Source organism: Geotrypetes seraphini, chromosome 2, assembly GCF_902459505.1.
Source record: "Geotrypetes seraphini chromosome 2, aGeoSer1.1, whole genome shotgun sequence".
Taxonomy (NCBI): domain Eukaryota; kingdom Metazoa; phylum Chordata; class Amphibia; order Gymnophiona; family Dermophiidae; genus Geotrypetes; species Geotrypetes seraphini.
In genome coordinates, this window is record NC_047085.1 from 318,450,044 (window position 1) to 318,475,117 (window position 25,074).

Below are 25,074 nucleotides of genomic sequence, written 5' to 3' on the forward strand. Positions count from 1 at the left end.
GATGGGGGGGGGGGTCGGGAGGCTGTGGGGGTGCGGGTGTGGGTGGGAGTGCGTGCGAGCAGTCCTTCGGGGTGGGGGTGCGTGCAAGCGGTCCCTCGGGGTGGGGTGCGAGCGGTCCTGCGGGGGGTGAATCGGACGTCGGGGGGGGGGAACTATGTAAAAAAAATTTTGTACAACGTGCTCACGCGTATAACGTGCGAGGGTATGCGCGGTACGTAAAAACCACATATAACGCGCGCATTATATGCGAGAAAATACGGTAATGGCGATGAGGTCTAGAAATCTGCTATTATGTTATGTTATGTTCTCCTCCCAGGAGAGCTCAGAATGGTTTACATGAATTTATTCAGGTACTTGAGCATTTTTCCCTGTCCTTCTCATGATCTATCTAATGTACCTGGGGCAATGGCAGAGAGGGATTAAGTGACTTGCCCAGGGTCACAAGGAGCAGCATGGGTGTGAACCCACAACCCCATGCTATAGCTTTACCCATTGCATCACTCTCTCCTCGTCAATTTGGGTCCCATATTAATTGCTTCAGGTTTTAGCATATCCTGTGACAGACTTTTCCAGCATGCTTTTTGTATGCCTTTTGGCTTCTTCAGGTGTGTGTAAAATGATAATTCTTGAAATCATTAAGTACAGCCCAAAAGGGTGTAGCCTGATTAAGGAAACTGACAATATATGCTAATCTCCTGAACTCTTTCTTCTTCTGATATGTGATGGGGGGGATGGTGGAAAGAGTTCAGTGCGGATCTCCACTTAATTTGCCCCCATAATCAAGCAACTTCTAATATTACCTCTTTTGTCTGATACTCATGGAAAAAGGCCACACAATCTTGTGATCTTCTCTCTCGCTGTGGACCTAGTGTGTGCATACTCCTGCTTGATGTTCAAATTATTTCTAGATAGAAAGCTTGTGTGGCTATTGTCTCAGCAGCAAGCCTTAGTTCAGCCCACACACATCACTCATGCCTTCAGGTTCTGGTGTGCCTAATCCTTAGATTGCTGCATCTTAAACTGTTTACTAAATCTTTAATCTTTCTAACCACCTTTAGTGTTTGCCACTTTGAAACAAAATATTAAAGAATTAGGAAGAGTAAAGCTTGTCTTGTGCGACTCTAGCTTATTTTCTGCCTCAATTTGTTGCCTTTTCTCTACCAGGGTAAGTTTACAATTCTCTGATCCTTTCTTGAATTTGAGTTTGAAAATTAGAGGGCTCACACTGGCTCTCTGAAAACCAGCTCTGGGGGTCAGCAGTAGCAAGTCTTCTTTTCCTTCTGTCTCCTGCCTCCTATAGCAGTGATGCTATTTTGAACATCACAGTAGAGAATGACACGGGGAAAAAATCTGTCCCCGTCACCGGCCCACCATCCTCTGCACCGCCCCGTCACCGCCGTTCCCTTCACCGCCCCGTCCCCGTCCCCCGCCATCCCTTTCACCGCCCCGTCACCGCCACTGCCATCCCATTCACCGCCCCGTCACCGTCCCCGCTGCATCCATATAAGCCTTAGTACTGTAATATTTAGCTTATTCCTTTCTTATAAATCAAAGTTCCTGCTGCTGAACTAGAGAAAGAGATGTTCAGCTGGCAGGGCTTTGTTTATAAATTTTTATCAACACAACTAAAGCAAAAAATAAATATAATTTTTTTTCTACCTTTGTTGTCTGGTTTCTGCTTTCCACATCTTCTCATTCAATTCCTTCCATCCACTGTGTGTCTTCTCTCTGCGTCTTCCATTTGCTGTTACTGTGCCTCTCCCTTCACTCCCCCCCCCAATTGGTCTAGCACCCATCTTCTTCCCTCCGCTCCCCCATAGTCTGGCATCTGTCTTCTTCCCATTCTGTCTTCCACATTTCCCTTCAGGGTCTGTTCCTCTCCACCCTCCTTCAATGTCTGTCCTATTCCTTTCCACCACCACCCTTCCCTCCCTCCTTTACCATCTGTTCCTTTCTACCACCCTTCAGCTCCTCTCGCGTGGCCTATCTACCTTCCTCCCTCTTATTTTCATGGCACGTTACAATGTAATTTGTGCAAGCCACTGGAGCCTGCGAGCTCGGTCCCTGTCCCATCCCCACAAACCATCTCGCTTCTGTGCTCCTATTTTCCCCATTTCTAATATCTCCCCTATGTATCTGCCATTGCCCCCCCCCCCTGTGTCCATATACCATCCCCATGGCATGTCCCCTTTATGTCTCTGTCCCTATGCCCCATGCACATAATTTCCCCTCTTTCTGTTACCTTCCTGTGTCCAGATTTCCCCTATCTTCCTCTTCCATACCAGTGTGTCTCTTCTTTTCAACCCCATCTAGCTTTTTTCCCTCTTTCTTCCCCCCCCCCTGCTTCTAGCATCTGGCTCACCTGCCTGTCCTTCCCTTTCTTTCCTGCTGTGGATTTTTCTTCCTTTTTCGTCCCCTTAGCCCAGAATCCTTTTCCCTTTCACTCCCTCCTTCCAATTTGAGCCGGTAACACTAGCGATCGCACGGTCCCCGCGGCCACTACCTGCCTGCCCAATCGATCCTAGTGTTTAGCCAGCTCTCTCCCTTCTCCTCACCTTAGTTTATAGGTTTTCTTTTTCGGCGACCCGCACGCGCGGCTGCTCAGTGTTCAATCTTCTGCTCTGCTGCAACTTCCTGTTTCCGGTTGCGTCAGAGCAGAAGATTGAACACTGAGCAGCCGCGCGTGCGGGTCGCCGAAAAAGAAAATCTACAAACTAAGGTGAGGAGAAGGGAGAGAGCTGGCTAAACACTAGAATCGATTGGGCAGGCGGATGTGAGCTGCGGGGACCGCGCGATCCTTCATGCCTCACTGCGGGGACAAGACCATTCACCGCCCCGCGGGCGGTGAATGGCCTTGTCCCCGTCGCCGCAGCGACTGCTAGTTTTCTTCCCCGTTTTCGGCGGGTGACCCGCGGCTAAAATGCGGTGGCCGCGGGTAAACCGCCACCGTGTCATTCTCTACATCACAGGTGATGGGCTTTACGCAGCTGTTTTTAAAGGGCTAACGCACAAATCAATTACTGACTTTCACCAGGAAATAGTTTTCCATACTGTATCTAAAGTCTCATAGGAATCAACATGAACAAGTTTTCTACATTTTGGACTGTAACTTGTCCCCGGTATGTTACCTCAAAACAGCTGCCTCAATCAGGATATTTATGCTACTCTGTCTCCTTTCCTCCTAACAGAAAAATAACAAATTAATTGCCATCTTGCATTCAATTCTGTTATGAACAAATGGGAATTCCTGTAAGCATTAAAGTCCCTCTCCACAAAAGTGGAAGTAAGGAAGAAATAGGGAATTATAGGCCAGTAAGTCTGATTTCTGTGGTAAGCAAATTAATGGAAACACTTTTTAAAACAGAGAATGGTCAAGTTTTCTGGAATCCTGTGGATTTACAGGACTGAAGGCAACATGGATTCACTACAGGTAAGTCTTGTCAGACAAATCTGATCAATTTTCTTTGACTGGGTGACCAGAGAATTGGATAGAGGATGTGCACTAAATGTGGTGTATTTAGATTTAGCAAAGCCTTTGACAGTGTTTCACACAGACGTCTAATAAATAAACTGAGTGGTTCTTGGGATGGGTCCCAAAGTGATGGGCTGGGTCATGGACCTGGTTGAGTGGAACGCGACAGAGGGTAGTGATAAATGTAGATCACTCTGAGGAAAGGATGTTACCAGTGGTGTGTTTCAAGGTTCTGTTCTTGGGCCTGTTCTTTTTAAAATTTTTATAAATGATATTGCTGAAGTGTTGTCGGATAAGATTTGTCCCTTTGCGAATGATACCAAAATCTGCAATAGAGTAGATACACCAGATAGTATGAATAACATGAAGAAAGACCTGATGAAGCTTGAAGAATGGTCTGAAATTTGGCAGCTAAAATGTAATGCAAGGTCATGCATTTGGACTTCTAAAACTCAAGAGAATGGTACAGTTTAGGGGGTGAAGTGAACTTATGTGCACGACAGAAGAGCGAGGACTTGAGTGTGATTGTATGTGATGAGCTTAAGGTGGCCAAACAGGTTGAAAAGGTGATGGCAAAAGCTAGAAGGATGCTAGGTTGCATAGGGAGAGTTATGGCCAGTAGGAAAAAGGAGGTATTGATGCCTCAGTATGACTCTGGTGAGACCTCATTTAGACTATTGTGTACAATTCTGGAGGCCACACCTTCAAAATATATTAAAAGGATGGAGTCGGTCCGAGAAAGGCTACTAAAAATAGTGTGTGGTCTTCGTGATAAGGCATATGGGGAACAGACTTAAAGATCTCAATCTGTATACTTTGGAGGAAAGGCAGGATAGGGGGTTTAAATACCTATGTGGTGTAAATCCATGAGTCGAGTCTCTTTCATTTGAAAGGAAGCTCTGCAATAAGAGGGCATGGGATTAAGGTAAGAGGCATTAGGCTCCAAGTAATCTGAGGAAATACTTTTTTCCAGAAAGGGTGGTAGGATGCATGGTACAGTCTGAATTCAAGAGGGCCTGGGATCTCTGAGAGAGAGAAAGAAATAATCGTTACTGCGGATGCGCAGATTAGATGGACCATTGGCCTTTATCTGCTGTCATGTTTCTATCTAACAGCCACTACAAGTACAGCAGCTCTTCTAAAATTAGTATTGCTGGACACAATTTGTAAAGAAGTGACATGGTCCCTCACTTCGTACATTTACTTTGCCTTATAATTGCTAAGACCAAGCTGTGATAAAGCACAGTACCTTTTGGGTAAGCTGTACTGATGAACCTGTCTTTGTGATGGGGAAATTTTTGCACTAATTTTATGGTGTGGAATGTTCCTAAATATGGAACAGTGTATAAGCATATGAGCAATCCCAAGCTTGGGCGTCACCCACTTGTTTGCTTGACTTGGTCCTCCTTATTAACAGAAAATGCACGGTTGCTCACCTGTAACAAATGTTTTTCACAGACAACAGTATTGGTCAGACACACCTCTATGAGGAAAGACTAGAAAGATTAGGGTTATTCAGCTTGGAGAAGAGACAGTCCAGGTGAGATATAAAGTCTGTAAAATAATGAGTAGAGCAGAAAACACAAATTGTTTACTCTTTCAAAAAGAACAAAGAACATAAACCTTGTCATTCTGGGACAGAACCCAGAACCTTGTTTCTGAAAGTGGTCAATCCAGGTCACATTCTCTGGCAACAAATTCCAGATTTAATTATATGCTGGGTGAATACATTTTTTTTCTGATTTGTTCTAAATTCACTTTCCAGTGCAATAGGTGAGACAGAATCAAGGTTCTCAAAGTCCCTCTTTGAGGGCCGCAATCCAGTCGGGTTTTTCAGGATTTCCCCAATGAATATGCATGAGATCTATGTGCATGCACTGCTTTCAATGCATATTCATTGTGGGAAATCCTGAAAACCCGACCTGGATTGCGGCCTTCAAGGAGGGAATTTGAAATCCCTAGACCATAGGGTTATTTCCCTTCACCCTTTTACTATGTCAAATAAAAAAAAAAAAAAAAGTGGTGAGAGCAGAACACACGAGCTGCAGCCATGCATGCAGAAGTCCATGTAGGTAAAGGGAAATAACCCTATGGTCTACAGTGGTTCCAACTCTGTCCTGGAGGACCACCAGCCAGTCAAGTTTTCAGATTAGCCCTACTGAATATACATGAGAGATTTGCATATCAGGGAGGTGGCAGGCATGCAAATCTATCCATGCATACTCATTAGCGCTATCCTGAAAACCTGACTGGCTGGTGGTCCTCCAGGACAGGGTTGGGAACCACTGGGCTAGAATGTTTCCCCTATCTACTGGAAAAGATCTTACAAGGGTAAGTACATAATCTCCTTGTATGCTCCCTAGTCCTTGTATTTTATGAACAAACATTTCCAGTCCACTCAGTATTTTATACACTTGGCCTTCACTTCTCTAAACTGAAGAGCCCTAGCCTATTTAACCTTTCTTCACAGAGAAGTTGTCCAATTCCCTTTATCACTGTCATTGCCCTTCTCTGTACCTTTTCTAATTCTGCTATATCTTTTTTGACTTGTGGTGACCAAAATTGCACACAGTATTCAAAGTGAGGTAATTCCTAACATTCTGTTTGCTTTCTTAGCTGCTGCACGCTGAGCAGAGGGTTTCCATTCATCAATGACGACAGATCCTTTTTCTGGGTGTAATCCCTAATGTAGAACCATGCATCATGTAGCTATAGTTTGGGTTCCTTTTTACTACATGAATCACTGCACTTGTGTACACTAAATGTCATCTGCCATTTGGATGCCCAATCTCCCAATCTTGTAAGAAGGTCCTCTTGGAATTTTTAACAGTCCTCTTGTGATTTGATAACTTTGAGTTATAAGCAAATTTAATTATCTTACTAGTTCTTTCCATCTCTAGATCATTATAGATGTTTTGCAATCAAGTTATTAAGTAGTACATTTAAAACAACTAGGAGAAAAAAGCTAAGTTACTCGCCTGCAGCAGGTGATCTCGGAGGACAACAGGACACTACTAGCCAAAAAGCTGCAATGACACCAGGCCTCGAGCCGCCCTTCAGAAAATTGGAGATTGGTTTGACCATGCTGCATTTGGCCATACAGGATTTGTTTCAGTTTAAAATTTAGGTTGCTATTAATAAGCTGCATCTGTTATAGGAGCTGTTACATGTTAACAGAACAGTTGTTAGGACTCAGCACGACTTTGATTTGCAGTATTTTTTTTTTTTTCTTTCCCCCTCAATTCTGTTCTTTCCCCTCCCCAGATTTCCTTTCCAAAGATTGTATTTCTTTCCCCTATTGCTTCTGTAGAAAGTCTTTCTATGTATATAATATGTTCACTTGTACTATTATATTCTTTTTAAACATTTTACAGTACACTGCCTAGATTTTTTTAAATAGGCAGTCTATCAAAACCTAATAAACTTGAAACTTGACCATATTAATATATTCCCTTCTAGGGGAATCAGGGAGAGTGCATCAAGAGGAGCGTCGACTATGCATCATGGTGTCCTGAGGCATAATTTGATGCTCTTACTCAGGAGATAACTCCTCTGCCAATTTCGATGCATGCAGTGAATGGGTCTATGACAACCTCGATGTCATGTTGAACAGGGGTGTGTGACCTCATTCTCGATAAGACACCTTGATGTATCCTCGAGCTGGGCTGAGGCAGGCATGGACTCCTTTAAAGCCTGTGTAGACTGTATCTGCAGTAGCCCCGAAAGATCTTGTTCGAGCAGACTGGAATCTGAGAATGACACGGTGAAAGAATTTGTCACTGTGGATAACTGTGGGAAACCTATCCCATGTCATACTTTAGTGTCTATCTCAACCTCAGCCTTTCTACACCAGTGTTATTCACTGCAAGGCTTGAGGGTCAGTGGTTGTGCCCATTCATACTGATTCTTCCCTCGCTCTTTAAAGAATGACATGGGAATGGTTTCCCAGAGTTATTCGCAGGTGAGATTTTCTCCTGGAGAGTCAGCATCTGAACCAGAAGAGACATCGGTGTGGAAGCAGTCTGCAGTGCAAGTTGCCTGGGCAACCTTGATATCAAGGCATGCCTGGGAGGAGACATGATCTACAGCGGTAGAGAGCGATGCATGGTGAGTCAATGCTTACTATGCTTCGAGGAGGTGGACTCTCATGATGATGCTGTGCCATGTCTAGAAGGGGGACGAATGCTTATGCTGCTTAGCTTTCTTAGTTGCTGCCTCCCCTAATGGGTGAGACATGGGGATGGTTTCCCATAGTTATTCGCAGGTGAGATATGAGCAAGAAGTCGCTATTAAGAGAATTCAAATCTTTATCCCATACTGCAGCTTGAAATGGCAGAAGACAATGATGATTTTTTTATATTGACAACCTTTGACTGAAGGAAAGGTAAATAACAGCATGCATGCGTCGAGAGTGCTTCAAATTTACAAATTTGAATGAATCCACAAGATAATTAGGTGCAAGGCCAAACAATACCTTATAACAAATGCAACCAAATTTAAATTTCACATAAGCCTCGACTGGCAACCAATGCAATTTATGAAAAGAAAAGGAATGCAATCACTGATGGGCTACATATTACTACAGCAGGAAAAAGAAACCTTGCAGAGAAATTTAGACAATATTTTTCTAGGCATTTAAACTAGAAGGTGGGGGTGGTGTATGTACGAAGGACAATTATAGAGACCACCCCCGGCAAAAGAAAAGATGTGATAGTAGTAAAGACTGCAACATAAGCAATATCAGCAACTCATTTCTTAGTATTGCAACGGAAAGTGAAACGACACAAAAATCCATACGAAAAAGGAAATTATCGCTGGAAAATAGCTGGAAAGTGATGACCACAAATGCTCACAGTCTAAGCAACAAAGTTCATGATCTGCAAGCCCTGATGTTAGAGGCAGATCTAGATATTGTCGCTATCACAGAGACATGGTTCAGTGAATCACATGGATGGGATGCAAACATACCGGGATATAATCTTTTTAGGAAGGACAGAGATGGTCATAAAGGTGGAGGAGTAGCTCTCTATGTAAAGATCAATATCCAAGTGACCGAAATGCAAGAGACCTGGAGAGAGGAAGAAGCGATATGGATTGCTCTGAAAAGAGAAGATGGAACTTCTACCTACGTGGGTGTAGGCTACAGACTTCAGACTCAATCGCAGCAAATTGATAAGGATCTGATTGTGGATATCCAAAAGTTTGGAAGGAAAGAGGAGGTTCTGCTGTTGGGAGATTCAACCTGCCGGATGCGGACTGGAATGTTCCGTCTGCGGAATCGGAAAGAAGTAGGGAGATAGTGGATGCCTTTCAAGAGGCTCTGCTCAGACAAATGGTGACGGAACCCACAAGGGAAAAAGCGATATTGGATCTGGTCCTCACAAATGGAGAGAGTATCTCTAATGTTCGAGTGGGTGCTCACCTGGGAAGTAGCGATCATCAAACGGTTTGGTTTGATATAACGGCTAAAGTGGAGAGCGGCCGTACGATACTTAAAGTCCTAGATTTCAAACGTACGGACTTTAATGCAATGGGAAAGTACCTGAAGAAAGAGCTGTTAGGATGGGAGGACATAAGAGAAGTGGAAAGACAGTGGTCTAAGCTGAAAGGAGCGATAAAAATGGCTACGGACCTTTATGTGAAGAAAATCAATAAAAACAAGAGAAAAAGAAAGCCGATATGGTTCTCCAACCTAGTGGCTGAGAAAATAAAGGCGAAAGAGTTGGCGTTCATGAAATATAAAAAAACCCCAAGAAGAGGAGAGCAGAAAGGACTACAGGATGAAACTGAAAGAAGCCAAGAGAGAGATACGTTTGGCGAAGGCACAGGCGGAAGAACAAATGGCTAACAATGTAAAAAAGGGAGATAAAAATTTTTTCTGATATATTAGTGAAAGGAGGAAGATAAAAAATGGAATTGCTAGGCTAAAAGATGCTGGGAACCAATATGTGGAGAGTGATGAGGAGAAAGCAAATGTGCTAAACAAATACTTCTGTGTTCAGAGAAGAAAATCCTGGAGAAGGACCGAGATTGTCTGGCAAAGTTACACGAGAAAATGGAGTAGATTCTGCGCCGTTCATGGAGGAGGGTGTTTATGAGCAACTTGAAAAACTGAAGGTGGACAAAGCGATAGGACCAGACGGGATCCATCCCAGGATACTAAGGGAGCTCAGAGAGGTTCTGGCGAGTCCTATTAAAGACTTGTTCAACAAATCTCTGGAGACGGGAGTGATTCCTGGGGATTGGAGGAGAGCGGATGTGGTCCCTATTCATAAAAGTGGTCACAGGGATGAAGCAGGAAACTACAGGCCGGTGAGCCTCACTTCAGTTGTTGGAAAAATAATGGAAGTGTTGCTGAAAGAAAGAATAGTGTACTTCCTTGAATCTAATGGGTTACAGGATCCGAGGCAACATGGCTTTACAAAAGGTAAATCGTGCCAAACGAACCTGATTGAATTTTTTGATTGGGTGACCAGAGAGCTGGATCGAGGACATACAGTGGTACCTCGGTTTACAAGCGCACCGGTTTGCGAGTGTTTTGCAAGACGAGCAAAACATTCGCAAAATCGGCGCCTCAGAAACCGAGCGCGCCTCGATTTGCGAGCGCCCCTCCTGCGAACCGGCACCCTCCCCCCCATGATCCGGCACCCCCCGCCGCCATCGGGCACTCCCCCGGCCTGAGATCCCCCCAACCACTCGAACCCTCTTCTTACTTTGCTGTAGCCTCCGCAGCTGCACCAGCACCAGCATGTCCTGTGCATGGTGCCGGTGCCTGAAGATCTGCTTCCTGTGCTGGGCCTTGAGCATGTGCGCATGCTCAAGGCCTGAGAGTTCATGTCGAACGTGAACTTTCACGTCGCACGTGAACTCTCAAGGCCCAGCACAGGAAGCAGATCTTCAGGCACCGGCACCACGCACAGGACATGCTGGTGCCGTGCCGCTGCGGAGGCTACAGCAAAGTAAGAAGAGGGTTCGGGTGGGTTGGGGGGACCTCAGGTCGCGGCAGGGAGGGGGTGCCCGATGGCGGCGGGGGGTGTGGATCGAGGGAGGGAGGGTGCCGGTTTGCGGGGGGGCCTTCGGGGGGAACAATGCCGGTTCTCGTGGGTGGGGGGGGAGCAGCGCTGCTGGCCTCAAGGGGGGGGGGCGGGTGGGAACCTATCAAAGCGAGTTTCCATTATTTCCTATGGGGAAACTCGCTTTGATAAACGAGCATTTTGGATTACGAGCATGCTCCTGGAATGGATTATGCTCGTAATCCAAGGTACCACTGTATGCTAGATGTAATTACTTGGATTTCAGCAAAGCCTTTGATACAGTTCCTCATAGGAGGCTGTTGAACAAACTTGAAGGGCTGAAGTTAGAACCCAAAGTGGTGAACTGGGTCAGAAACTGGCTGTCGGATAGACGCCAGAGGGGTGGTGGTTAATGGAAGTCGCTCGAAGGAAGGAAAGGTGACTAGTGGAGTCCCTCAGGGTTCGGTGCTGGGGCCAATCCTGTTCAATATGTTTGTGAGTGACATTGCTGAAGGGTTAGAAGGAAAAGTGTGCCTTTTTGCAGATACCAAGATTTGTAACAGAGTAGACACCGAAGAGGGAGTGGAAAATATGAAAAAGCATCTGCAAAAGTTAGAGGAATGGTCTAATGCCTGGCAACTAAAATTCAATGCAGAGTAATGCATTTGGGGATTAATAATAGGAAGGAACCGTATATGCTGGGAGGAGAGAAGCTGATATGCACGGACGGGGAGAGGGACCTTGGGAATTATAGTGTCTGAAGATCTAAAGGCGAAAAAACAGTGTGACAAGGCAGTGGCTGCTGCCAGAAGGATGCTGAGCTGTATAAAGAGAGGCGTAGTCAGTAGAAGGAAGAAGGTGTTGAGGCCCCTGTACAGGTCATTGGTAAGGCCCCACTTGGAGTATTGTGGTTCAGTTTTGGAGACTGTATCTGGCGAAAGAATGTAAGAAGACTTGAGGCGGTCCAGAGGAGAGCGACGAAAATGATAGGAGGCTTGCGCCAGAAGACGTATGAGGAGAGACTGGAAGCCCTGAATATGTATGCCCTAGAGCAGGGGTCTCAAAGTCCATCCTTGAGGGCCGCAATCCAGTCGGGTTTTCAGGATATCCTCAATGAATATGCATGAGATCTATGTGCATGCACTGCTTTCAATGCATATTCATTGGGGAAATCCTGAAAACCCGACTGGACTGCGGCCCTCAAGGAGGGACTTTGAGATCCCTGCCCTAGAGGAAAGGAGAGACAGGGGAGATATGATTCAGACGTTGAAATACTTGAAGGGTATTAACGTAGAACAAAATCTTTTCCAGAGAAAGGAAAATGGTAAAACCAGAGGACATAATTTGAGGTTGAGGGGTGGTAGATTCAGGGGCAATGTTAGGAAATTCTACTTTACGGAGATGGTAGTGGATGCCTGGAATGCGCTCCCGAGAGAGGTGGTGGAGAGTAAAACTGTGACTGAGTTCAAAGAAGCGTGGGATAAACACAGAAGATTTAGAATCAGAAAATAATATTAAATATTGAACTAGGCCAGTACTGGGTAGACTTGCACGGTCTGTGTATGGCCGTTTGGTGGAGGATGGGCTGGGGAGGGCTTCAATGGCTGGGAGGGTGTAGATGGGCTAGAGTAAGTCTTAACAGAGATTTCGGCAGTTGGAACCCAAGCACAGTACTGGGTAAAGCTTTGGATTCTTGCCCAGAAATAGCTAAGAAGAAAAAAAAAACAAACAAAAAAAAACATTTTAATTGAATTTGTTGGGCAGACTGGATGGACTATTCGGGTCTTTATCTGCCGTCATCTACTACTAAGGAACAGGAACTACAACAACTACACCTAAGATTAATTCTAATAAGTATAAAGATTAAAAAAAGGAGGTGGTAGATTTTCAGCTATAGCGTGCGGTAATTTTGTGCATGCGCTAAAAACCCTAGCACACCTTTGTAAAAGGAGCCCTAGTGTTTTTGTAAACTTTTGTCATAAGTATTTGCAGCGTTTTTACATTTTACTATACAGAAGTTGAGTCATCTTCTGTTAATTTAGGGGTTCACTGAAACATACAATTTGACCAGTACATAAATCTTTGCATATAACTGTTTGTCTACACATGAACATGCTTCTAATATAGATAATTTAGGCAGAATCTTTTTTTTCCTCTAGAGAAAGAAGATAGAGCTATAACATTTATAAAGCTATCATATCTGAATCAGCCTTTAACTTAAAAACACTCGCCCAAATGAACTAATTAGATTGATATTGAGGCTGTCAATCTTCTAAAGAAATGTCCTTTCCTATTGTTGTGAAAATTAGTTTACTCCTTCACAAAAAAGGCACCTTTGCATTGGGGCTTTTGTTGTTTTCACTGCTGCAGCACAATCAAGACAGAGGAAAATGTAATGTGATCTTTAGTGCTACAGAAAATAAAATTTAACTCCTTATCAAGACAACAGCTATAGTAGTCTAGAAATTAAAATATGTTTTACAGTATCATGCCATAGGATATTAATATTCAGTAAAGTAGATAAAATATATTAATTCTATTTAACAACTAGCCTCAAAATTCAAAAGGATATTACTCAACAGAGCAACTGCTCCAAAAAAAAAGAGCCACAGTTTTTGATTTTTTTTGGAAAGGGTTGTGTCTCCTGACATAGCGACCTGCGAGACAAGGCCTGCAGGATCTCTTGTTGAGATCTGAGACTTTGATATGCTATGCTTAGCTTCCTTGTTGTAGATTACAATCATTGATTGAACTGAAGATTGTGGACGTAGATGGTTTTGGAACTGCCTGGAGCTAAGTAACCTTGTTTTTCAATTGAACCTTCTTGCAATTGATGTTTTTTCTCTGGTCTATTACATATATTTATACATTTTGTTGATATTTAATTGCATGCGAGTTTAGGGGTGTGAATGGTTTTTCTCCCCATTTTTTGTTTGGGAGATTTTTTACTTCCCACCCCTCTCTGCATAGCGGCCAATGATGAGAGAAAGGACATTTTTTTGTGCGGTTGATCTATTGAGTAATATCCTTATGGATTTTGAGGCCAGTTGGTAAGTAGAATTAATATATTTTATGTAATTTAACGGATATTTATAGATACATTTTTTGAATTTGTTGATACAAAGTTGTATCTATCCTTTTTTCAAATTATTACACTATATTTCCTACAGGTAAAACAAGTTAAATGACAAAATGGTACATCTGATTACTTTAGTTGATGGATGCTAGCAACAACATGAATATCTAAGTTTTTCAACTGGTTCTGTGCTTCATCGTACTACGAGGGACAGTAGACCTTAAACAAGAATCAAGACTGAACTTTAAAAAATTTGAAAACCTCACAAACCAAGAGTCCAGTATGCTTTTTATTCATATAGTTTCTCAAGCAAAGTTAAAAAATACTCTAGAAAATTCCAAAGCATATTCCAAATTTTGGAGCTACAGCAGTCCTAAGGAGAGCCAGTTCAAAAACAGTAAAGAACTATTTCCTCTGAATGGTAGTGAAAGCTGGCATCTGAATGGGCTGCATAGAGTGAACAGGTTGAAATACTGGTTTCTTTCGAATGTCAGACAGAGACTTCACAGAAGGGAGAAGCTGATTTCTTTTGATGATCTGCAAAGCCAATTGAGTATTGCCTGCAAAACAAAATCATAGTTAAGTCCCCTGGTTTTCTGTGACAGTTTAGAATGAAATCCTATGATAGGAGCCAGACAACTTGTTGGCATTTTTGAAATTCTGTGGTAAAAGTTCATACAGCTGACCATCACTTAATTGCATACAAATTGTTTATTAAAATTGTTTAAATTTCTCTTTCATTTTAGCCTCTCCTGTCTTACCTTTCACCTCTATCTTCCCTGTCATTCTTCTTTTCTGTCTTTCTTAAGGAATTACATTACATTACATTACGTTAGGGATTTCTATTCCACCATTACCTTGCGGTTCAAGGCGGCTTACAAAAGATTTATAAACGGGGGTTACAATGGAAGAACGGATGATATACTAGAGTGGTAAATAGTAGATCTTTTGACATTTTCGGGGCAAGGATTAATACAGCTTACAAGAAGTGTGTAAATGGAGGTTACATTGGTAGCATAATTGTTATTGCTGGGGTAGTAAGGGTAGGTTTTTGTCAATTTTAGCGTTGTTAATAGTACGTGAAGTTAGGGCTGATTTAGGAATTTCTTGAAAAGTATAGTTTTTATTTCTTTTATGAATGTCTTGTAGTCTGAGGTGGTCATCAGCAGGTTGGAGATCCGGGTATCCAGTTTTGCGGCTTGAGTGGCTAGGAGGCCGTCGTGTAGTTTTGATCTTTTACTTCTTTGATCGGAGGGGGTATGAATGGGGAATGCGCTTTTCTGTGTCTGAGTGTGGATGCTTGGTTGAGGCGGTTGTTCAGGTAGGAAGGACTGTCTCCATTTAGGGTTTTAAATAGCATGCTGTAGAATTTGAATTGTATTCTTTCTTGGATTGGTAGCCAATGTGAGTTGATGTAAGCTAGAGAATGACACGGTGGCGGGTTTACCCGCGGCCACCGCATTTTAGCCGCGGGTCACCCGCCGAAAATGGGGAAGAAAACTAGCAGTTGCTGCGGCGACGGGGACAAGGCCATTCACCACCCGCGGGACGGTGAATGGTCTTGTCCCCGCAGTGAGGCATGAAGGATCGCGCGGTCCCCGCAGCTCACACCCGCCTGCCCAATCGATCCTAGTGTTTAGCCAGCTCTCTCCCTTCTCCTCACCTTAGTTTGTAGATTTTCTTTTTCGGCGACCCGCACGCTATCAGAGAGCCGCGCACCCGCTGCTGCTCAGTTTCGATCTTCTGCTCTGACGCAACCGGAAACAGGAAGTTGCAGCAGAGCAGAAGATTAAACACTGAGCAACCGCGCGTGCGCGGCTCTTTGGGAAAGCGTGCAGGTCGCCGAAAAAGAAAACCTATAAACTAAGGTGAGGAGAAGGGAGAGAGCTGGCTAAACACTAGGATCGATTGGGCAGGCAGGTAGTGGCTGCGGGGACCGTGCGATCGCTAGTGTTCCCGGCTCAAATTGGAAGGAGGGAGTGAAAGGGAAAAGGATTCTGGGCCAAGGGGATGAAGTCGGAAAGAAAAACCCACAGCAGGAAAGAAAGGGAAGGACTGGCAGGTGAGCCAGATGCTAGAAGCAGGAGGGGGGAAGAAAGAGGGAAAAAAGCTAGATGGGGTTGAAAAGAAGAGACACACTGGTATGGAAGAGGAAGATAGGGGAAATCTGGACACAGGAAGGTAACAGAAAGAGGGGAAATTATGTGCATGGGGCATAGGGACAGAGACATAAAGGGGACATGCCATGGGGATGGGATATGGGACACAGGGGGGGCAATGACAGATACATGGGGGGAGAGATTAGAAATGGAGAAAATAGGAGCACAGAAGCGAGATGGTTTGTGGGGATGGGACAGGGACCGAGCTTGCAGGCTCCAGTGGCTTGCACAAATTACATTGTAACGTGCCATGAAAATAAGAGGAAGGAAGGTAGATAGGCCACGCGAGAGGAGCTGAAGGGTAGTAGAAAGGAACAGATGGTAAAGGAGGGAGGGAAGGGTGGTGGTGGAAAGGAATAGAACAGACATTGAAGGAGGGTGGAGAGGAACAGACCCCCAAGGGAAATGTGGAAGACAGAGTGGGAAGAAGACAGATGCCAGACTATGCGGGAGCGGAGGGAAGAAGATGGGTGCTAGACCAATTGGGGGGGGGGTTAAGGGAGAGGCACAGTAACAGCAAATGGAAGACGCAGAGAGAAGACACACAGTGGATGGAAGGAATTCAATGAGAAGATGTGGAAAGCAGGAAACCAGACAACAAAGGTAGAAAAAAAATTATATTTATTTATTTATTTTTTGCATTAGGATAAAATAGTAAATTAGTTGTGTTGATAAAAATTTATAAACAAAGCCCTGCCAGCTGAACATCTCTTTCTCTAGTTCAGCAGCAGGAACTTTGATTTATAAGAAAGGAATAAGCTAAATATTACAGTACTAAGGCTTATATGGATGCAGCGGGACGGTGACGGGGCGGTGAATGGGGATGGCAGTGGCGGTGACGGGGCGGTGAGAAGGGATGGCGGTGACGGTGACGGGTTGGTGAAGGGAACGGCGGTGACGGGCGGTGCAGAGGATGGTGGCCGGTGACGGGGACAGATTTTTTCCCCGTGTCATTCTCTAATGTAAGCTTCTGTGATGTGGTCATGTTTTCTCAATGAGTAAATGAGTCTCAAAGCTGTATTTTGGATTGTTGAAGTTGTTTGATCATAGTAGCAGGGCATGGGAGGAAGAGGATGTTGCAGTAGTCCAGCAAGTCCTAGGGATTAGGGATTGTACTATAAGCTGGAACTGAGTTCTTTCAAAGAATTTCCGGACTAGTCTCAGATTCTCACGATTGCGAAGGATTTCTGGATTGTTTTGTTTATTTGCAGTTGCATGGTACAGCATTTGTCTATGGTCATTCCAAGTAGTTTTATGGGGTGTCAGGTCAAAAGCGTGCCGGGACAAAGGCGCGCCCAGACAATTGAGCGCAGTGCGCGCCGCCATGCTGCTCTAAATTACTGTTTTTAGCGCTCCGACAGGGGGGCGTGGGGGGAACCCCCCCACTTTACTTAATAGACATCGCGCCGCTTTGTGGGGGGCGTTGTGGGGGGTTGTAACCCTCCACATTTTACTGAAAACTTCACTTTTTCCCTGTTTTTAGGGAAAAAGTTCAGTTTACAGTAAAATGTGGAGGGTTATAACCCCCCAAACCCCCCATAACGCCGGCGCGATGTCTATTAAGTAAACTGGGGGGGTTCCCCAACAAAACCCCCCGTCGGAGCCCCTAAAAACTGTAATTTAGAGCGGTGTGGCGGCGCGCGCTGCGCTCAATTGTCTGCGCGCACTTTTGTCTTTCGCGCCATTGTCTATGAACCGTTTTATGGTGGTTTGGATGGGATAGTTGATTGAGTTGAGTTCTAAATTGGTTAAAGTTTGGACTTTGTCATTTTCGAAGAGGATGAATTTAGTTTTGTCTGGGTTGAGTTTAAGTTTGTGGTCTTTCATCCAGATTTTAACTGTTTCTAGTGTTCGGTGTAGGATGTTTGACATGGTGGGTTTTGGCTGATCATATGGTATGAGGATGGTAATGTCATCCGCGTAGCTATAGGTGGTTATACCTAGATTGTTCAGATGTGTACCGAGAGAAGCAGTGTATAGGTTGAAGAGGGTGGGGGATAGTGGGGAATCTTGTGGTACTCCGCAGGGGTTTGACTAAGGTTCTGATTTTTCGTTGTTTGATTTTATACTGTAGGTTCTGGATTTTAGGAAGCCTTCAAACCAGGAGTATATTTTATCAGAGATACCTATTGCGTCCAAGATTTGCAGAAGGATATTATGATCAACTAGGTCAAATGCTGCAATCAGGTCCAGTTGTATGAGGAGCATTTCTTTCCCTGTGCTGAGGTGTTGTCTGATTGTGTCCATAAGTGAGCCTAGAAGAGTCTCTGTGCTGAAGTTGGTTCTGAAGCCAGATTGCATGGGGTGGAGTAGGTTATGGTCATCCAGATAGTTAGTGAGTAGTTTGGCTACTAGGCCTTCTGTAAGTTTGACGTATAGCAGTATTGAGGCAATAGGTCTGAAGTTGGAAGGTTGGTCTGGTGGTCCTTTTGGATCTTTTTGGATTGGGGTGATGATGATTTCGCTGAGTACAGTGGGGAAAATGCCATCCGTGAGCATGGTTTGAATCCATTGTAGAAGTAGAGTATGGAATTTTACACTGGAGGTAGTAAGGAGATATGAAGGCCTCCACCCGACGCCACTCGAGCAGGAGGGATTTGCCCTGCCCTGCAGACTTTGCGAGCCTGCTTCTCTCCAGCCCATCCGAGGGCTGCTAAAGGCCAGCGTGACCCGGCCTCTCTCCAGCCCATTGCGGGCCGACGAAAGTTTTTCTTTTTTCTCCGCTCCAGCGCCTCCAAGGCAGAGGAAGGAGGAAGCTTCCTCCATCTTGTTCCTCCTTCCTCCACCCGACGCCACTCGAGCAGGAGGGATTTGCCCTGCCCTGCAGACTTTGCGAGCCTGCTTCTCTCCAGCCCATCCGAGGGCTGCTAAAGGCCAGCGTGACCCGGCCTCTCTCCAGCCCATTGCGGGCCGACGAAAGTTTTTCTTTTTTCTCCGCTCCAGCGCCTCCAAGGCAGAGGAAGGAGGAAGCTTCCTCCATCTTGTTCCTCCTTCCTCCACCCGACGCCACTTCCGCAGGAGCGTGCGGACCTGCTTTTCACTAGGAACTTTGCCCCACAGCCCACCCAAGAGCTGCCGAAGCCCCTGCAAGATTGTACTAGCAAGCTCGGGCTCCTCTCTGCCTCACCCCACCCCCCCCCCCCCCCCTTGGCCTATCAAGGTCCACTGAAGGCCTCCAGACTCTCATCTCCCCTTACCCAACCCGGATTCTGCCCGTTGTCAAAATTTACCATTGTTTATACCCCCGTTTTCTGTACCATATTTTACTATTGTATTTGCTCCTGTTTTTGATGCCAAACTTTTACCAGTTTTTTGCTCAGTTTCTGCACCATACTGTACTCTCTGCCAAAGGTTCTTTTACCAGTCTCTCACTTCAGTCGCCCCATTTCCCCTAGCACATCCTGGGCTACTTATATATCTTAACTGTGCAATCCCCCTATTACCCATTTATTGCCCCAAGTCTCTCCACTCTAGGCACCACACGGAAAGCGCTTAGCCGCCAATTGTCCTCACTAGCCCCTTTAGTCCCAAAAAACAAACAAACAAAAAAAAACAACAAATAATATATATATATATATATATATATATATATATATATATAAAAGAAAAGAAAAGAAAAAAAAAAAAAAAAGGCTCTCCTCCCCTCTCTCGGCCCCGTACTTAGTAAGCTCAATTCAAGTTCCCCTGCTCCTTCCTCAACCCCAACTCTACTCCCCCTTGCTGCAGACTCTCACACACCAACCACCCCACCATGAATCCATCCTTCTGGATCCTTCTCCTCCTACTCTGCTCACCCCTCTATCCTTCCCTCTGTTTGAAACCTCCCTCCCCCAACCTACTCGACCCCGCTAACACCAATACCATCTGCCCCGGACTCAGAATCCCCACACTGATACGCACCAGAAATTCCCCTCCCAAGAAAACCCCCCGAAAAGTCAACCAAGATTCCCTAAAGCCCCTACCCCCTGCCAATCCTCTCAACACTGTCCCGGACTCTCTCACCCCAGTCCCGACACTTTATTGCAACGCCAGATCCGCGTGCAACAAGACCCAAATCTTGAAAGACCTTCTAGACGAGCTCGACCCTGGATTCCTGTGCATCACAGAAACATGGATCGCCAAAGACGACCTATTCACACAAAACGAACTCCTCCCCCACGGTTACCAAGGCCTCTTTTCCCCCAGACCCAATCGAAAAGGAGGTGGCCTGGCACTCCTCTACAAATCTTTCTTCGACGTCCAGCTCCTTGAGACGGGCACCCATCCTTCTCTAGAATATTTGCTTGCTTTAGTCAATGACGAACTCCGCACCCACCCATTGGGCATCCTATTACTATACCGGCCACCCACCCCTTGGGCAAAATCTTCAAATCTCGTCTATGAGACCATAACAAATGCCTTCCTTAAATTCCAAAGACTTCTGATTGTTGGTGATATCAATCTCCACCTCGACGACACAAATAACAATGATACATCCGAATTCAACAACTTCCTTACCTCTCTTGGCTTTCCCTCACCCACCCCATCCCAAACCCACGAAAAAGGGCATACTTTAGACTTCACCACCTTCATTGATCTTACCACCTTCAAAACCTCAACCGACGACACTCGCTGGGAACAAGTCCCTTGGTCAGACCACTTCTTAGGGACTACCTGTCTCCCCGTCTTCATGTCACATCTTGACTCCCCACCCCACTCCTCTCATTCCATAACCTACCGCAAAAAAACCTCGAGCAACCTATTCTGGTCCAAATTTCTCAACAAACTCTCCTCCAACCCTAGACCTATAGACCCCGAATCACATTGGCACAACTGGACCATCCTCTCCGAGTCCACCTACCACTCCCTTGCTCCATTAACCACCAAAACCATCTCCTATCCCCGAAAAGCCCCCTGGTACCTACCCCTTCACAGAGAATTGAAACAGAAGTGTCGCGCTTTGGAGCGCAAATGGAAAAAATCCAAATCCCCCTCTGATAGACAGACCTGGAGGGCTAATATTAAATTTTACAATTCAACATTAAAAAAAGCCAGGAAAAACTTCTTTGGAGACAAGATCTCCAGATCCAACAACCAGATCAGTGCGCTGTTCAACATCTGGCGCTCCCTAACTATAAAAAAAGACCCGTCTTTGCTTCCGCCATCTCTATCAGCCGAGGCCCTTGCAAATTTCTTTAATGAAAAGATTACCACCCTAAGATGCTCCTTCCCCCCCTCAGTCTCCTACAATTCCCTGACCTCTATTGTTCCCAACTCTACCTTACCGGTATCCATTCCTGCCGACAGATCCTGGACCACCTTCGAGCTTGTCTCTGAACCGCAAGTCTCCAAACTCTGCCTCAAACTAAAAACTTGCAAGTGCATTTTGGATCCTTTCCCCTCCTACCTATTCGAGAATATCCCTACACAGGCCATCGCTTCCCTCACCGAACTTATAAACTCTGCCCTAACATCAGGCCTTTTCTCCCCCGACATGGGACACATTTCACTGTCCCCTCTACTGAAAAAGGCCGACCTCGATCCCTCCATTCCATCAAATTACCGTCCTATAGCAAATATCCCTCTCCTAACCAAGCTATTAGAATCCATCATATCCACCCAACTCTCATCCTACCTAGAACGATTCTCTATCCTCCTACCCCACCAATTCGGCTTCAGACCCAACTTTAGCACCGAATCCCTCTTGGCCTCACTAATCTCTAAGGTGCAACAACTCCATTCTCGCAACAAATTTGCTGTTCTTCTTCAATTCGACCTCTCCGCAGCCTTTGATGTCGTTCACCACGACATCCTAATCTTCCAACTCTCCGAAATAGGCATAAGCTCCACAGTTCTGGATTGGTTCTCGAAATTCCTACGCTTCCGCTCCTACACCGTTAACACAAACGGTTCCTCATCCCCCGCCTGGAAGCCAAAATGTGGAGTCCCTCAAGGCTCACCCCTCTCCCCTATCCTTTTCAACATCTACATGTCCTCTCTGAAACTCCTTCATTTATCCCCACTAGAAACTCTCTACTCCTACGCCGATGACATCCTCATCCTCCTCGAAACCGACTCGAACCTCTCGAACCTCGCTGAGAACATTTCCACATGTATCACGAACCTCCAATCCTGGGCCCAATCTGTACAAATGAAACTGAATGAGTCCAAAACCAAACTACTTTGGCTCGGCCCAACCTTAGACCATTTACCCACCTCCATCCCTCTATCTTCCGGCCCCACTCTTCAGCTTGAGTTTTCAAGCAAAGTCCTTGGCATCATCTTAGATTCCTCTCTCTCCTTCAACGATCACCTCAACTCCCTAGTAAAAAAATGCTTCTTTAGCCTCCATATGTTGAGGAAAGTAAGATCCTGCTTTCATCATTCTCATTTCGCCATCCTCGTTCAATCCACCATCCTTTCTAGACTGGACTACTGCAACTCCATCTATATAAGCCTAACAAAGAAAAACCTCCATAGACTTCAGCTAATTCAAAACGCCGCGGCCAAGCTTATTTTCGCAAAAGGCAAGTTCGACCACGTTTCCCCACTCCTCTCCAAGCTTCACTGGCTCCCAGTATACTCCAGAGTCCTCTATAAATGTGCCTGCATAGCCTTCAAGATTCTACATGGCGTCCTTCCTCCTGTTATCCCACTCTTCTGGAATTCCTCAAACCCGCTCTCGACTAGATCCTCCCAAAAATTGAAACTATCTTTCCCTTCTATAAAAGGTATATCCCGCGCAGGAAAACTTGGAACATCCCTCCCCTTTAGAACCACAGAACTCCGGAACAACCTTTCATCCCCGCTCAGAAATTCTAGCTCCTTCCAATCCTTCCGCAAACACTTGAAAACTTGGCTCTTTTCAAAAATCTAATCACCTCCCGTGCTCTAGTATCCTGTCCCCCTCTATCTCCTCAGTCCCTCTCCTATTTCCTTTCCTTGTAGTTCCTTTCCTCTCAACCTCTGTAAACCGTGCCGAGCTCTGCGCACGCGGAGATGGTGCGGTATACAAACCTAAGGTTTAGTTTAGTTTAGATGAAGGGCAGTGGTTGAAGTCACAGGAGGCGTGGCTGTATTTTTTGTAGAGGTTATTGAATTCGGGCCATTGTATGTTGGGGAATTGAGACCATGTTCTGTCTGCTGCACTTTTCTGGAATTAATTTGCTCCCTATAATATGGTGTGGAGAAACAGCCCAATGGTTATGGCAGCTGGCGAATAAAAGGGAAATCCAATGTGAAAAGACAACCACAGCAAAAGTCCAAATGTTAGAAAAGAAGCAGCCATACGAACCAAACAATGGCTGTCAAATAAGAGGTTTATTACTACTAATCTTTGATTATGTACGGTACATATATTGTCTTACTTTATAGATATTCTAGTAAAAGCCCAACATAATTCAGTAGCAGACTGCCTACATCAGAGGCACATTTGGTCCTTGTAACAGGAACATGTAATATACCTTAAAACAGAATACTAGGTGCATAGAGGCCAGCGTGAGCTTCAAAAAACTGAATACAGCAACCTTTGATGAAATTTTTTTTATATTTGACAGCCACTGGTTGGTTCTTTTGGCTGCTGCTTTTCTGACAATGCTGGACCTCAGGTACAAGGATAGATTTATTAAAAGGTGCTACTGCTTTACTGCATGTTGTTTACCATAGATCCCATTGCCTAAAATGGGACCTATTTAACTTAAGAACATAAACATAAGAATTGCTGCTGCTGGGTCAGACCAGTGGTCCATCATGCCCAGCAGTCCGCTCACGCGGTGGCTCTTAGGTCAAAGACCAGTGCTCTAAATGAGTCCAGCCTCACCTGTGTACGTTCCAGTTTAGCAGGAACTTGTCCAACTTTGTCTTGAATCCCTGGAGGGTGTTTTCCCCTATGACAGACTCCGGAAGAGCATTCCAGTTTTTAACACTCTCTGGTTGAAGAAGAACTTCCTTATGTTTGTACGGAATCTATCCCCTTTTAACTTTAGAGAGTGCCCTCTCGTTCTCCCTACCGTGGAGAGGGTGAACAACCTCTCTTTATCTACTAAGTCTATCCCCTTCAGTATCTTGAATGTTTCGATCATGTCCCCTCTCAGTCTCCTCTTTTCAAGGGAGAAGAGGCCCAGTTTCTCTAATCTCTCACTGTACGGCAACTCCTCCAGCCCCTTAACCATTTTAGTCGCTCTTCTCTGGACCCTTTTGAGTAGTACCATGTCCTTCTTCATGTCTGGCAACTAGTGCTGGACGCAGTACTCCAGGTGAGGGCGCATCATGGTCCGGTACAGCGGCATGATAACTTTCTCCGATCTGTTCGTGATCCCCTTCTTTATCATTCCTAGCATTCTGTTCACCCTTTTAGCTGCCGCGGCGCATTGCGTAGACGGCTTCATTGACTTGTCGATAAGAACTCCCAAGTCTCTTTCCTGGATAGTTGAAGTCAACCATGATAACTGTGTTGCTTCCTTTGCAGTTGCATTTAATCTCATCTGTCATTTCTCCATCATTTTCTTCGGACTGCCCTGGGGGTCAGTAGTAGATGCCGATCTTCGTTTCCAGTCCATTTGTTCATGGAATTTTGACCCATAGAGACTGTAACTTACCCGGTTGTGGCGTGTTCTCTCCAGTAGATTTAATTCCCTCTATGACGTATATGGCAATGCCCCCACCTTTTTGAGCCACTCTGTCTCTGCGGTATAGTTTGTATCCCAGTAGCACAGTGTCCAAGATGTTTTCCTCAGTCCACCATGTTTCCGTGATGCCGATGATGTGAACGTTATCTTTTTTTGCCATAGCTTCTATTTCACCCATCTTATTCCTAAGGCTTCTTGTGTTCGTGTACATACACTTGAATTTGTGGCCTGTTACTTTCTTGCATTTCCTTCCCTTTTGTGTACCTTTCGATCTGCCTTGCCTGTGATCCAGTGAGTCTTCCCCTCTATCTTCCTGTACGGTATTCTACGAGTATGATTCCCGAACCATCGACTCTCTCGGTTGACTGTCAGCTTTCCCCTTCTTCCTAGTTTAAAAACTTCTCAACTTCTCTCTTGATGTTGCTTAGAAATAGCCTCGTTCCGTCTCTGCTGAGGTGGAGTCCGTCCTTCCTGAATAGCTTGCTCTTCCCCCAGAACGTCATCCAGTTGCACACGAAGTGGAATCCTTCTTCTTCACAACAGCGCTGCATCCACGCGTTGACTGCTTGAAGCTCCATCTGCCTCTTCTTGTCGGCCCTGGGTACCGGCAAGATCTCCGAGAATGCTATCCTCTGTGTTCTGGTCTTCAGCTTCCTTCCTAGCATCCAGAACTGGTCCTTCAGTACTTCCCTGTTGTACCGGTAGTTCCTGTTGCTCACGTTGTTTGTCCCCACATGGATCACCACCG

At 45.2% G+C, this 25,074-nt stretch overlaps 1 protein-coding gene across 1 annotated transcript in view; it reads right to left on the reverse strand.

Annotated features, from left to right (window-relative positions):
- Positions 1-13,832: 13,832 nt before the first annotated feature.
- CNOT10 (CCR4-NOT transcription complex subunit 10) overlaps positions 13,833-25,074 on the reverse strand; it is a 186,241-nt gene continuing 174,999 nt past the window's right edge. Inside the window, 1 exon segment of the mRNA XM_033930099.1 lies at positions 13,833-14,121. Coding sequence (XP_033785990.1) covers positions 13,967-14,121 — 155 coding nt within the window. The 3' untranslated portion in view covers positions 13,833-13,966.